The 13,905-nt window shown below is 45.4% G+C and overlaps 7 protein-coding genes across 7 annotated transcripts; 4 read left to right on the top strand and 3 right to left on the bottom strand.

The window, feature by feature from the left end:
• Positions 1-368: 368 nt before the first annotated feature.
• On the top strand, positions 369-3,873 carry F5Y00DRAFT_268130 (uncharacterized protein; the record flags this gene model as incomplete). The annotated part of the gene is made up of 9 exons (XM_048012192.1): positions 369-610; positions 683-921; positions 976-2,226; positions 2,301-2,616; positions 2,677-2,907; positions 2,956-3,113; positions 3,176-3,221; positions 3,288-3,572; positions 3,635-3,873. Exons 1-9 carry the CDS (start codon positions 496-498, stop codon positions 3,871-3,873), a joined length of 2,880 nt encoding a protein of 959 aa, XP_047866633.1. The 5' UTR covers positions 369-495.
• Position 3,874: 1 nt separating this feature from the next.
• F5Y00DRAFT_231849 (uncharacterized protein) lies at positions 3,875-5,173 on the bottom strand. The gene is made up of 2 exons (XM_048007080.1): positions 5,039-5,173; positions 3,875-4,941 (listed from the first exon to the last, which is right to left on the bottom strand). The coding sequence occupies exon 2, from the start codon at positions 4,882-4,884 to the stop codon at positions 4,087-4,089; it is 798 nt and encodes a 265-aa protein (XP_047866632.1). The 5' UTR covers positions 4,885-4,941; positions 5,039-5,173; the 3' UTR covers positions 3,875-4,086.
• Positions 5,174-5,362: 189 nt separating this feature from the next.
• F5Y00DRAFT_27191 (uncharacterized protein) lies at positions 5,363-7,593 on the top strand. Its single transcript, XM_048012879.1, has one exon. The coding sequence runs from the start codon at positions 5,816-5,818 to the stop codon at positions 7,394-7,396; it is 1,581 nt and encodes a 526-aa protein (XP_047866631.1). The 5' UTR covers positions 5,363-5,815; the 3' UTR covers positions 7,397-7,593.
• Positions 7,594-7,687: 94 nt separating this feature from the next.
• Positions 7,688-8,759, bottom strand: F5Y00DRAFT_231846 (glycoside hydrolase family 61 protein). The gene is made up of 3 exons (XM_048007079.1): positions 8,532-8,759; positions 8,151-8,465; positions 7,688-8,089 (listed from the first exon to the last, which is right to left on the bottom strand). Exons 1-3 carry the CDS (start codon positions 8,664-8,666, stop codon positions 7,856-7,858), a joined length of 684 nt encoding a protein of 227 aa, XP_047866630.1. The 5' UTR covers positions 8,667-8,759; the 3' UTR covers positions 7,688-7,855.
• Positions 8,760-9,540: 781 nt separating this feature from the next.
• F5Y00DRAFT_268126 (uncharacterized protein) lies at positions 9,541-10,036 on the top strand (the record flags this gene model as incomplete). Its single annotated transcript, XM_048012191.1, has 3 exons — positions 9,541-9,554; positions 9,614-9,744; positions 9,812-10,036. The coding sequence occupies 3 exons, from the start codon at positions 9,541-9,543 to the stop codon at positions 9,967-9,969; spliced, it is 303 nt and encodes a 100-aa protein (XP_047866629.1). The 3' UTR covers positions 9,970-10,036.
• A 183-nt stretch (positions 10,037-10,219) lies between these two features.
• Positions 10,220-12,109, bottom strand: F5Y00DRAFT_231845 (NAD(P)-binding protein). The gene is made up of 7 exons (XM_048007078.1): positions 12,000-12,109; positions 11,856-11,926; positions 11,577-11,788; positions 11,374-11,470; positions 11,027-11,315; positions 10,602-10,957; positions 10,220-10,541 (listed from the first exon to the last, which is right to left on the bottom strand). The coding sequence occupies exons 1-6, from the start codon at positions 12,031-12,033 to the stop codon at positions 10,698-10,700; spliced, it is 963 nt and encodes a 320-aa protein (XP_047866628.1). The 5' UTR covers positions 12,034-12,109; the 3' UTR covers positions 10,220-10,541; positions 10,602-10,697.
• Positions 12,110-12,393: 284 nt separating this feature from the next.
• F5Y00DRAFT_231843 (uncharacterized protein) lies at positions 12,394-13,766 on the top strand (the record flags this gene model as incomplete). Its single annotated transcript, XM_048007077.1, has 2 exons — positions 12,394-12,559; positions 12,614-13,766. Coding segments are annotated over exons 1-2 (1,082 nt in total), but the record flags the coding sequence as incomplete, so codon positions are not given.
• Between the last annotated feature and the right edge of the window lie 139 nt (positions 13,767-13,905).

Here is a 13,905-nt window from a genome sequence, read left to right as displayed (position 1 = left end):
TTCTAGGATCCTTTTAAGACTTGACTCAAAAAACCGCACCTCTACCTTAGGTACACATCATGAGTTGCATAGCCTTGCGCTACTCGCTGTATACCTAATGTAGGCTGGGAGTCATTTTCAGCTTGTAAATGTACGATGCGCGGGGTCTGGAAATACCCCTGTTGAGAAGGTTCTTTGCCCAATAATAATGATATAAGTCACATAACGTAGTTACGTCGCTTCGAGAATCCTTGAGAAAACCACTTTATCGTGAGCATACTATTGGTTTGACTCACTTATAACTTGGCCCCCAACCCTACTGTAATAGGACTATAATACTTATGCTAAGCAAGACGCTAATATTCTCTTTGCATTTCAAAGGATGATGAGGCTGAGATGTGTCAGATTCGGTTTACCCCTCCGTCAAACTGAACAAACACTCTGATGCTGAACACCTAACAAGTTTACCAGAGAGTACCTAGTTAACCTTATGTCTACCGGTGCCATTCTTCTACAATGGATATAATTGCCGATTCGATCCCTCATAACTTATTTCAGAGTCATCAGGACAATGTTTCATCAGGAAGAGATGCTCCCCGTCAGCCAGATGAGCTTACAGAAGTGGGATTAGGTACCTCTTACGCAAGAATCTATGTTTCATTCCTAAGTTTACCTTCTAACTATCCTGGACTTGGTATTGTAGATGCTGGAAAGTCCAACACTTCACTTGTAGACAACACTAATCCCCGCGTTATGACCGAGAACGCGCCCGACAAGTCCAGTGAAAACCATACCCAATCTCAAGAAAATAGGGATGCTCCTCAAGATCTGGCTAAGGAGGAACCGCCGGCTAAACCAGCAACTCTTGAAAATTTCATAACGTTAGCACACGATATCCGGACAGAATTCATGCTGCCATGGGCTTTATGCAAGACCTGGAAGGTATATTATAATATGGTGTTGCGATTTACAAGCCCGGTTACTTATTTCTGTTAGGGAATTGAAGAGCTTATTAAACGATCGTATAGAAATAACGAAGACGCATTGAAGGAAATCGAAGAAGGAAGGTATCAACTCTATACTGATGGAAGAATTATCTTCCCCGACCACTGGGAACATCTAGTTAAGCCAGGATGGATAGTCGACATCCAGCTCGATTCCAAACCTTGGATCCGCGGAGGCTCGGTTTCAGACCCTTCCGAAGTTTCTGACACGGATCAGGATAAAACCGAAGAGGACGGCGATTTTGAGGGCAGATATGAGGTGAAAGCTACGTATACGATAAATTACTATCAGAAGCATCGATATGTTGATGATGAATTTCTATACAGCGTGTCTAAAGACGATCCTGTACCTCTGAAGACATCGAGAAGTAAAGGGGAGGTGCTCCCTGTCCTAGAAGAGAAAACAACTGTGCTGTTGGGAGAGCGTAGTCGCCATGACGCGTCCCGGTCCCGGTCCCGGTCCCGGCGCAAGGTCAAAGACGCACCGAAATTAGGCGACCGAGACCGCGTTCAGAAGAAACATCTTCACATACACTCTCGGCTTTTGATCAATGCCTTACGCGCCGTCATGAAATATTCATCTGAAGCACCGTCCGGAGATGAAGCGGATGACTTGGAAGAAGGGGTATTCTCATACCCTTATAAGGATCTGTTCTACCATCGCCAAGAGCTTTCGGACTATAAAACACAAATCGGCGGAATTCGAGGAAATCATACTGAGGCTTATAACGCGGAGTGCGACAAGCATATTGATTTTCTACTCCAGTACCTCGAAAGCGAGCCTACTATTCAGGTTAAGGGGCTGGAAGCTAGGTGGGCTAAGAAAGTGCCAACGACGACATTTGCGGGACTTTGGCTTTTGTTAAAGCCGGGATCTGATGTTTATGTACTTGAAAATGGGCAGCTTAATGCGTATATAGTGGACGCGGTCTTTGATGGTGTTGAACACGTCTTCCAGGGGTTGTGGGCGATCAACGTCAAGAGCTACTCTATTCGGCTATGGAATCTGGTGTACGACGGCAAAGTCATTAAAAGGAGGTCAAAATTCGTTGACGTGCCAGTTTTTGACAATGAGCGGAACATAACATCATTGCCATTATTTCCAACAAGATTTCACGACAATTTAGACGGCGGCGCGCGGCGAAAGGAGCTCATTGAACGAGGGAAGATGTTTTTCCGATGTGCTAAAGGGCCTGCTTTCTTGGAGTATACTGGTTCTGGGTTAAGACCCGGTTGGAAGAGAGTAAGTAAATGTCCCCTACATGGCCGGTGTAGGTACCTTTAACGGAGAGATGGCTAACCCGTACTTATCTTTAGTATAATCGAGCCAGAGTAGTCGTTGAACACGAGTCTCATCCATGGAATAGTTGGGATCGAGAGGATTTAGATGTAATGGACAGTTGGATACTGGATGTGGATGATTACGAGACTGATATCAAAGAACGAGCAAAAACCCCGCATTGCGAATGCCATCATTGCAGTGAAGTGGATGTTGGGAAAGAAAGATACGTATCTGGGACATTCAGCGATTATGATAACATTGATCCGAAGACTCGTGAGAGCCTCACGGATCATCAGTATCTTTTATGCATGTCTCATATGTTCGGGTTTATTCTCAAAGACCGCACATACGGTACGTGAGCCCAGCAGCGGACGGCATGTTGAATGGCTTTTTTTCTAACCCAGAACCTAGATCTTATTGATGTCAGCGGCCTTTCTCCTCCGAGAATTGCGAAAGACTCCATTGATCAATTGGTCATGAGGCCTGAGAGCAACAAGAATACCATCAAGGCGATTGCTCAGACCTACACAGACAGCAAGAGCCAAGCTGAGCTGTTCAGCGCAGATTTCATCCATGGGAAGGGTGAAGGCCAAATTTTTCTCTTGCACGGACCTCCAGGCACTGGAAAGACACTCACAGCTGGTAAGAAGTAAGTCTACATGCCGATTGAAGACATTAACCCTATTCTAGAATCTGTTGCCGAATACACAAAGAGGCCACTGCTTAGCATCACCGCAGCCGATCTGGGCCATGAACCAGTCGAACTAGAGAGAAATCTCCTCAAATTCTTTAGAGACGCCAATAGTTGGGACGCCATCGTACTTTTGGACGAAGCCGACGTGTATCTGGTAACTACCTCATATAAAAATCAGATTAGCCCGCAAGCTATTAATTCTAACTCCATCCCTAGGAACGACGTTCAAGCAACGATCTTAAGAGAAATAGTATCGTGTCGAGTAAGATCATATTCTAAATCCCCACGTCCGTGGACCGAAAAGTGGACTGACTTCCATCGTAAACAGTTTTTCTGCGCGCACTTGAATACTTTCAAGGCATTCTGTTCTTAACAACTAATCGCGTGGGCGACTTTGACGAAGCGTTCCTATCTCGCATCCACGTAGCGATCGGCTATGAGCCCCTCGATGACGCGGCGCGGGAGCAGATCTGGAGTAACCTCTTCCGTAAACTTAAGGAAGATCACAAACACGGCGGGCCGGATATCCATTACGAATATGATGCTAAAGAATATGTTCGGAAGAGCGAGGAAATTAAGAAGCTGGAATGGAACGGTCGCGAAATTCGTAATGGTGAGCTGTTGACCTTTCCGTCTCGTGTCTATCTGCTCTTAGCTAAATTCCATACCCTACAGCTTTTCAATCTGCCGTCGCGCTTGCGCTCTACGATTCTAAGAAGGCTAGAGAAAGAGGCGTGTCGATTGAGGATTCTATCCCGGAAGTCAAGGAGGCGCATTTGAAAGAAATTGCGCACATGTCCACGGCGTTTAAGAATTACATCACGTCTACTCATCAAGGCGTCAAGGATTCAGACATGGCATACAGACTCGGGATCCGAGATGACAACTTCGGTAAGTCTCAGAAGACAGTATGAATGGGTATCAAGAGATGCGATATACGCCACGGTGTCGAAGTTACATAGTAGCTAGCTACTTAATATTAAATACATTAGGTAGGTAGGTAGTCGGCCATTTGGAGGATATGCAGCGCATTTTGAAGTAGGGGTAAAAAATCATGGTGCTCATCTAAGAGGTACTTATTAACAGGGCCTAGCTTTCGTAGATCTTAGACCCTAGGATGCGACAACTTAGATGTTCGTTTCGTGGCGTTTAGGAGGGGTTGTTCCCGCAAGAGCCGTCTTTGCCCCGTCCATCTTCTTTGACACGGCACCTAATACAGCCTTAACCATGTCGTCGGATCCGAAGCTGGCGGGCCAGCCACGCCACGCTACGGTGTCGACGATGTCGCGCGTGCGTGCTTCCTTCCACATCTCGTCGTCTGCGTGTTCAAATTTCTTACGCGCCTCCTCGTTATCGCCTAGCTGGAACAGCATGACGCCTAACTGATGTGCGGGTGCGTTCATACTATCCAGCTCTTTGGCTATCTCGAGTAGGGGTTTGGCAAAGTCGTCGTCTGATATGCCAGCCGTAATCACGATGACATTAAGAGGGGCTCGCTGGGGATCCAGCTTCAGCTGCTCAATGTACCAAGATAGAATCCTCTTCAAACGAGCACCCAGCTTGCATCCGCCGCCGGGCTTAACACCCTGGAATATATTTTGCGTGCTATCCCGCTTGCCGGTGTCGCTGTGGACTTTACCAATATGGTTATATCCCGACTTGCGCACATGCATGCCGGGGAAGTAAAGCATGGGCCTGTGGTTGATAAAGTAGAGGTCGACACCGTTTTCATCATACTTGAGACAGACCGGAGCGACGGCCTGAATAAGCGCGGACACGTCGCTCCATTGGCGCTTCATGTTTGAAGAGTCGTCGATAAGAAACAGGGTCTCAAAATATTGTAGAAAAGAGAGCAGTTCGGTATGCTCAGTACCAGGCGCCTGAGGGACGCCGGCGGTATCGTCGTCGTTCGTGTAAGTAGCCATGTTGACGATTTGGTAATTGGTGTTTAGTCCGACGATAATAGAAAGCGTTTAGAATACCTAGGAGAATGGGCGTTAGGAACTAGGAACTAGGAACTAGGAATTAGGAATTAAGAATTAGGAATTTATTTCATTCCACTTTGTTCGTATTGTTTACCTTATGAGCTGTGCGTTAGGCGCTGTTATCGTTGGCAAGTCACAGCCCTGAAATACACGTAATGAGGGTCCAGGCCTTGTCAATCCCCCGCATAGGTGGTTAGTGATATTAATTGTGGATCATCCAGCTGTGCTGCGCTGCTTTTGATCAACATTTTGTGTTACTTCTGTATAAAACGATACCGCTTTTTGGTGTTTATTCAGTGACGCGTTGGTATTCACTTAATGATTTCATAAATTTCACAACGTGCAACTTTCGCTGTAAATGAATCTGTTATCTATTTCAATATTTCAATGGACCTGTACATAATCAATCACCTTTCAACTTTCATCAATGTTATTGTACAATCTACCACCTAAAATATCCATCTCAAAGAGCTATTGAAAATACTACCTTTGTCAATTATGTCTACAATGCGACTACAATCAAAGAGTCCACCTCAGCTACTGAATACCATCATTGACAATTATTTTAGTTTAGGTCTGGATTACAATCACCTAACTATGGACAATCAAACCTCCAGAACAATCCCTTCTAAGTACGAAAATAGCTTCTCAAAGCCCTTGTTCGTACGAACTCCAAGATCGATTAATAGAATTTAGTATCCAAACTAGTATAAAGTCCACCCATGGAAACCGTGATAGAGATGAGACCTAGAAAGCAGACCAGAACACCTCAGCTTACAATCTAACTATCTAATTCAGCCGGACTCGATATTAGTCAAGTGAATACTCATATTAGAATCTACCTCAGCTACTATATTATCAATTCGCCAATATGCCTGCAGCATCAATGACCTCCGCCGCCAGGCTTATCTCAAACCCTAACTTCAAGAGTGGCTGGGGAGCAGTGCTCACTCCACAGACTAATGAGGTAATTCGCAGTGTAAAGAAGGAAGCCGACGGAATGTATCGACTACAAACCGCAAGAGACCGACCTGTTTCTCCAACTTCCATATACACGGCATTGTTCTGGGAGGCACGCAATTTTAGAAAGCCAACTATTGTCTATACGCCCGCCGTTGATGACGAACTCCAACTTTTCTCAGAGGAAGGTAAGGGCTTTGATAAGGCTCGGAAGGAAATTCGCAAAAAGACATCTGACAACGTCGACGGTTCTAACTTTCACTTTCATCCGATATTTAATTATATGCGTGATTGCAGATTCACGCTATGGCCTATTCACCTACCCGTCCAAGACGTCTGGGTGACTGTCATCATGCAGATTGGAGACATCTCCACGAATGTCCAGGAATTATATACTCGTTTCGACCGAGAAGTGGTTACATGTGCTATTGTCGACCCTTTCCCAAATGAACGCGACGATCGACAATACTTTGTTAAGGAAAGGTTGGCAGAAATCCTAGAAGAGGGCCGCATCTACTTACCTGACAGCGCCATGATCGAAAGTTTTACAACAGAAGACGTGCGCGAGGCATGGGAAACAGGACATGTGGCTTACGCTGTATGCCGAGAATTCATTCGCCGACTGAGGGTTCTCAATTACCAACAGGATTGCGGCCGTGTTGTGAACACTGACCTACTCTGGACTGAATTTGAGGAGCACCATGACATAGATTCCTACCGAGAATCAATGATGGCTGCCTGTGCGCATCGTACCATTCGAAACTCTGGATATCATGTACGAATGGCACTCGAGGTTCCTAGTGAAAAGTCGAACTATAATCCCGACGATTTGAATCCTTTCTTCGAAGACCTACCGGATGAGTGGTTTACAACATCCAAGAAAAAGTCAACCAGCAAGTCACAGGCCAAAACTTCCAAGAAAGATGAGAGTATCACGGTACGGGCCTCGACTCCTGCGTCGGAGCATGAGTCAGACATGTCGCAACTGCATGACTCGGAATCGGATGGGCATGGCTCGGAAGACGCAGAGGTAGAGGCAGATGCAGACATAGAGGCAAACGCAGAGGCGAACGCAGAGATAGACGCAGAGGTAGACGTAGAGGCAGAGGCAGAGGCAGGTCCAGTAGTCGAAAACGATGTATATACCCCTACGAACCCTGCATTCGATGGTCACGACACGCCTGCGGAGAGTCCAGTCCTCGAAAGCATCGAGGTCGAAGAACCTGAAGAACCTGAAGAACCTCATGCCCATGAAGTAGTCGTAACCGACATTGATCAAGGTCTTGAAGAACAGGGAAACACTTCCCTAGGTCTCGTCACCCCAGAGCCCTCAAGAGAAGCGACTCCAACTCCGGTTACTGCAATGCAACCTACTGTTGAAGATGAAGAAGAGCCTAGCCGTTTACCCACCTTAAAGCGTAAACTGGATGATGATGATGATGACGCAGAGCAGCCACCCACAAAGAGGACGAAGATCGAGGATTTTGAATAGATGGATATAGGGACGAGTTTTTGTTTTTGGTGCTCTATCTCGGAGTAATGTTTCAATGCTAAGTTAGACTACCTGTTAGATATCCGGCATTTAGGTACCTGTTATATTGTTTGTATGCCGAGTTTATGGTCATGTTTACGCAGAATCTGGATATTTAGAGAATATCCAATGTAATTATAAAGCAAACTTCAACTCAATTCTTTTTATATAAATTTTCCAATGTGATCGAAAGCATAGCTTAATGTGGCCTTTTTACGTGATGGATTGAAATAAGTGCCTACATTGTTCGGAAGACTTTCTAGGAAGAGCGAACAAAGTGAATTGGGTTAGGTAAAGCATTCGCTTGAGTATACGAGCCATAGGTAATTCATTGTTCTTCAGTATCTCATAGTGATGTATTGTCAACTATACTGCATAGTGGAAGATTGAATTTGTGAGACTTTGGAAACCCATACTTCATCACTGGCATGTTGCAACAGGGCCACCAGGTGCAGTGTAATTCGTCGGGTCGAAGCCGTAATACACGTTTGGGATGTAAATATTACTGTCCTCAGCATTATAGGCTCCGGGTAGGGAAATTGTAGGCGAGCATTCCCCTCCGCACCCTGTAATCTTCAACTGCATGCAGCCGATGTAGAACTGAGCACCACCAATCGTCTGTGCGGCGTGAAGAGCCAGCATTTCTGAGCGAAGCTATGTAGAAGGATATTAGCAATTTGAGAGTTGAATAAACCGGTCATATAGAGGAACATACGAGATAATCACCGCCCTTCAAACTCGTGGGTAGCTTGAACGTGTAGTTCCCGCCATTGCTTTCCATCACCTCATTCGCCCATTGTCCGTCGACGTAGTCGCGCTCATCAATCTTAAACCAGCCTGCTCCAACCCCAGATGCTTCAGCGGCATCATCTACCGGTCCATACAAGAAGTGAGTGATGGGACCGGGATGACTTGAAGTATCCCAGCCAACGGTGATAGTGTCTCCTGCCTGAGCTGGGACGGTCGTTACCCCTGAGGGAACCTTGTCGCCTCCGACATTACATACAATATCGTTGCTTGTTACATTAGTCTATTATAAGGCAAGTTAAATACGTTAGAATTTCTTATACTGAGTTAGAAGTGAGTTATGACTTACGACTGGGCTGTTACTAGGAGCGCGGCGAATTCCAATCTCGTAGCCAGGAGAAACCCCATTGACCCAAAATTGATGGAGGTTTTGATGAGCGGAAACGGCCGCAACCAGCGATACAATGAGAGTTGACTTATACATGACTAGAGAACGAATATACCAGGTACGATCAAGGTAAACTGCGAATGAATACAGGCGAGACGAATGATTTTTTTTCTTTGAGGCATGATATACTTACCGCTGTCTTATATATAAAAACGGATACTTGAGAGAATTCATAAGCGCTGGTCTGTTTCACGCTAGAGCGTATAAGAACAGACGTACGTTCGTCTTTTCAGGCTCAATATGCACTACGGTGGACTATAGTCCACCGTATGCACGGCGGGAAGCGACGCTGCACTGGGACCATGACCCCCGTCTGAAGTTGCATCATAACTGCACTTTGGTATAGCTCTCGCACCAGTTGGCCGGGATTGGTGGAACATTGGGATGTTTATACTTATTTCGACTTCTTCGGAATTCGTATGCCCGTGACCCGAGTGTATAATAGACAGTAAACAAAGCCACGTAGTTCATACATATCTTAAGCACACAAAGGTGGACTGGTCGTAATTGAAACATTCGGGATTGCTAAAGATAATAACTTAAGACTATAGTAATCCTAGAAAGGTTATTCTGTCTAATTGATTCTAACTATATTTGCTGTTGATTTCTTATAGTGTTACTGCATCCGTAAATCTAGCTCGGTTTGAAACAAGACTCTCTTTTATCAACGTTAACATATTTTTTAAGGAACTACCTAATCCGCGTTTTCACCGCCGGAAAGTTTAGCTATCGAACAGTTTACCTCGGAAATGTAGAATAAGCCCGTCGTTTCACTTAGGAATTACGTTTTATTAAGTGCTATCGGGCAACCAAAGAATAATTACTGACTATTTTCATTAGTAATGAGAAAATGAACGCTGTGACCGTACTGGGTTATATTCGGTAGACTAACCCGAGGGAAGGTCAAATCATGCTAGATAAGATGTTCGTCATGCTGGTTAGAGTCCGCTATCCCCACCATGTAAGGTTAATTCTATGGAAAGTAATGCGGGCCGCAACCTTGGCACCTTTGAGCCGAGACGATGGCTAGTCAAGGAGACGACAGGTCGAGAAGTGTTTAACGCCCATACCTTGCCATCCCTTTCATTTAACGGGAGCTGTAGGAGCTATTCCGGTAAGTTCTTCAAGCCCGTCCTTACATTCCATCTATTAGCGCTGACCATGATGGCTTCCTGGATCAGGACGCAAACTCGTATCCATGGAGTTTCGCATCGTTGTCACGCTGCTCATCTTGAACTTAGAGTTTCTAGAATTGCCAGAGGATTTCAAGACCATGAACGTTTCTGAGAAGATCTTCCGGCAACCTGATAAGCCATACGCGAGATTGCGAAGCCTATGATCAACTGATGTTGTATTAGAAAAGTCTGTACCTATGCTAGTCTGAATGAGTAATCTGCTACAATTTCCTTGACGTGAATAATGTCGGGTCACGCTGGGATCCAACCTATGGATGGCTGTTATGCATCCCTTATTGAAGCTTGTTGTCAGGGTATAGCGGGAGCTAGTATGGATTAGGCATAGATCGGCGCTCACTTGATATATAAGAGGCGCAAAGCGCCCCTCGTAGAGGATAGAAGGTTAGGCGTTAATAGATTCATACCACTATACGGCTACTATACAGCAGCGAAGCTGCTGCTTCTAACATTCACTCTACGTGTGACATTCATCAAGGGTTCTCTCTGACACTTGCTAATTACTCGTTTGCAATGCCCTTACCTCCTAATCACCTTCGAGAAAGTATTACTAATAAGCATAGAGAGAAACGAAAAGAGGATTTATCATTATTAATAGAAAACGTCGCTTAAAAAAGTTGTATGATCTATTGACCCCTGAATCCTTGACTGGGCGATATTGACACTAAGTCTCCCTTTACGTACTCACGAAGTAACTCTAGCGACGTGCACCCATTAAGTAAATATTCCATTGCACTCAATTCGGTCTAAAGTAACCATTTAGCTAATGTTTTATGAGATTGCTCCAAAAAAGATTGTGATTTGCTAAATTCCAACAACGACATGAACATGTTGTGCCCTTCACGGGGGACATATGCTTACTTCAAGCAAGTCCTTATTTACCACCCCATACACTCTTGAGGAAATCCTCGAGTTGAGTAAACTTATAGTCCGGCAACAACTTGTTCCATTCATCTGTAACATCGTAAGCACCGCGGCTGATGGCAGTCAAGATTCTCGCGGGCACTGCTTGAAAGAATGCGCCAATCTGCTCAGGCGTGGCGGTTCGAAGATCCGGAACAAGAATGTCACCGGTGTTTCTTATTTCGGCTTCAAGATCTTCCTTTTTGAGCCAATCTACCTTCAACGGCCTCCCTACAGGAAATGTTAGTTCTTGTTTCATTGAAGTAGTTCTACTACTGTTTAGCATTCATGGAAACATACCAATAGTCTCAGCGAGTCGTAGTAACTCGCCGATAGTAGCCTTGGTTCCACTGATACCGCCGATGGTTGGCCATTCACCCTCATACTCTACGGCTCGAGCAACTACGCCTGCGATATCTTGGACCGTGGTCCATACTATGACATCGTCGAGTGATCCTTCGATCGCTACGGCGTGCTGACTCTCAAAGTCGAATAGGAATGGAAGCGTATGAACGTGGTTGGCTGTTTTATGCGGATGGCCGAGGTAGTTCGTAAACGTGCCAACTTGGAATCGGGTGTATTCAATGACCTTAGAGGGTACGTTAGCAGTTATTACCTCCTAGACAGTAATGTAAGGGTGGTAATACCTTCTTTTTCTCGTTGAGCTTCTCCAAATAACGGCTGATCTCGATCTTGCCGGCATACCACGAAATAGCATCGAGTGAAGACTCTAATTTAATACCCCTATTTTTTATCTTTAGCAAACGTCTTGCCAAGAATATCATACCGCGTCTAAACCTGTGGGGGGCCATGCTTTTTAAGAAGGGGTTATAGAAGTCAGTATACTTACGTTGCCCATTCCGACGGAGCGTACCGCCTAACACCAGCCTCAATAGAAGCGTCGATGAGTAGTTTCTGAGTAGCATTATCTTTGTCAAGGTGAACAGCTAAGAAGCAGATGACAGCTTCGACGCCCTTAAACAAGCGAACTAATTCCGACTTGTCGTCGTAAGCTGTCTTCACCCACTCGACGCCGGGAAGGGCAGGAAATTGGGCAGGATCCTAGGTTATCGTATTAGAGGACTTCGATTTTTAAGAGAAAAGGGGGGAAGGGTATTTGAAATATCACCTTTCGGACCAGCGCAATTATATCATGCTTTTTACTAGCCACCAGCGCATCGATGACTTCTCTTGCCAGCGCTAAAGTATCCAGTCAGCTCAGAAGCGGACTCAACTAAAGAATGCGTTGTAACGTCTCAACGCGGCCGCTTACCGCTGGAAGCCGATGCAATTACAACTTTGACCATTTTGACTTATAAGTTATGAGGTTTTTTAGATACTGATTCGATCAACTTGTTGATACGTGCTGCTGTCTGTTTATAATTCTTGAACGTCTTGTCGAGTGGCATACTTACCTTATGTCTAAGAACTGGCATCTTATATACAATGTCTCTAGGTATGGCATTCGGCCTTCGGCGGCGACGTGATAATAATACAGCTCCATATTTATCTCAATATGGCCCGTTCACGTAACTCTCGGGATCCTCAAAAGTGTGAATGTCCCACCCCTTGAGCCGTCAGCCGTTAGCGGTTACGTGATCGGATGGAATCGCGCCCCGCCAAGTCGTCAACGTAATCCCTTTTCAACTGAACTAATAACTCTGACCTGACAAATCCGCCAAACGGTTCGGAAGTCTTGAACTTTACCATCACATAATCGTCGGAACAACAAGTTACAACAAGTTACCTACAATCTTGTGTAAATCGATTAAGATGCTGGCAGCTTCTGATCACCAAGGGGAGACGGCAATAGATGCCGAAGATTCCCTTCGCGTAAGCACATCTTCATATCCCTGGTCATCTGCACTACCCCTAACCTGACCATAGCGTCGACGTGAACGGGGCCGGCGGTCTCAAGCTAACTTTCGAAAACGTCAAGCTGAGGCTAATCAGCACATACGAAATCAAAATCGCAGGCTCAAGAACGCGATTGAGAAATTAGTTAATATCACACGTGGTGATGAGCACCTGGAGTTACTCAATACAATATTCGACGTGGCAGAGGCTGCGGGTGTTGATGCTAAAAAGCCTACGCGGGGTATCGCCGTCCAACCTGTTCCCAAAGATGTCACCAGAAATAAACAATTACTTATGTCTGCCGTTGACGGCGAGGAAGACATAATTGTTAGAGGTACATCAAGGGATATTGTCCAAAAAGCAAGTCATGAAGAAAATCCTGGCTCTAGCTTTACCTCATCACCAGCATCGTTACCTTCGCCGCAAAGACTTACATGCGGTATATGGCTAGACCATCAACACTATATGCGGGTTAGTATACCACCTGACGATATCATCCCATATCTTGGCCCTGGGTCCAAGACTTTCGCCGGAATCCTCTTCTGGTCCATAATGGACCACGCCCAGAAGAAATGTACACGTAGTCACACAGAGACCACTGCTCTCATTCAAAGGGCACTCGACCATTCAACAGCGACAGAGAACTGGACCATTACATACATCTACGCGATGGTCGAAGCGAGGCAGGAGTACAGGCGCACAGGTTCAATTAGCGCTCAATATGCACCGGCTGCAGAACGAGACCTACCAAATCTGATGCGTAATCGAATCGATGCAGATTATCATGCACGAGGAATAGATCCGAATCAATGGTTGTCCGCAATGGGGATTGAAGGGCGCGTAAAGAGCATGATCGGAAATGACTCATTCGCGATTTTAGAAAATGCTGCGAAAGGAGAAGGCGATATTTCCTTACGGGATTCGCTTGAGGCCATGAAATGCAAGCTCGCCGAAAACTGCGTTTGCTTTGGGGACGGGCCTAGGTGGAATGTTGACATTGTTGATGCGCTGTTTCTGGACTGGGTTTATAAGGCTTCTAGGCTATCTTGTGATTGACTTTAAGGGGGAATTAGTCAATGATTTTCCCACCCATCATAGTTTTCAATTAAAGGTAGTTGTCGTATTTTATATAGAGACATAAGAAGAAGGCAGGTCTCAAAGACACGACGGGTAGTTATAAGAGATCAACGTTGCACATCTATACGGACCCAATATCAGCCCAAGGAGTTAATTTCTAAGACTCAAGTACGGAGTCATGCCTATAACTAACACCTAGTAAGATAAAGACTCATTACCATTTTGCCTTGCGATATTAGGTACCT

This window comes from Daldinia vernicosa (assembly GCF_022497035.1).
Source record: "Daldinia vernicosa strain CBS 139.73 unplaced genomic scaffold F5Y00scaffold_13, whole genome shotgun sequence".
In the NCBI taxonomy this organism is placed as follows: Eukaryota; Fungi; Ascomycota; class Sordariomycetes; order Xylariales; family Hypoxylaceae; genus Daldinia; species Daldinia vernicosa.
The sequence above is the reverse complement of the archived record's forward strand: the minus strand, read 5'-3'. Positions and strand labels throughout refer to the sequence as shown.

Bases quoted from the DNA above. Each gene is read 5' to 3' on its own strand.
- F5Y00DRAFT_231846 (XM_048007079.1), bottom strand. From the start codon at position 8,666: ATGTATAAGTCAACTCTCATTGTATCGCTGGTTGCGGCCGTTTCCGCT. The intron at 8,466-8,531 runs GTAAGTCATAAC...GCCTTATAATAG, and splicing joins CTCCTAGTAACAGCCCAGTC to ACTAATGTAACAAGCAACGA. The intron at 8,090-8,150 runs GTATGTTCCTCT...CCTTCTACATAG, and splicing joins TGAAGGGCGGTGATTATCTC to CTTCGCTCAGAAATGCTGGC.
- F5Y00DRAFT_231845 (XM_048007078.1), bottom strand. From the start codon at position 12,033: ATGGTCAAAGTTGTAATTGCATCGGCTTCCAGCG. The intron at 11,789-11,855 runs GTGATATTTCAA...ACGATAACCTAG, and splicing joins TAATTGCGCTGGTCCGAAAG to GATCCTGCCCAATTTCCTGC. The intron at 11,471-11,576 runs GTAAGTATACTG...GATAAAAAATAG, and splicing joins GCTCCGTCGGAATGGGCAAC to GGGTATTAAATTAGAGTCTT.
- F5Y00DRAFT_231849 (XM_048007080.1), bottom strand. From the start codon at position 4,884: ATGGCTACTTACACGAACGACGACGATACCGCCGGCGTCCCTCAGGCG.
- F5Y00DRAFT_27191 (XM_048012879.1), top strand. From the start codon at position 5,816: ATGCCTGCAGCATCAATGACCTCCGCCGCCAGGCTTATCTCAAACCCT.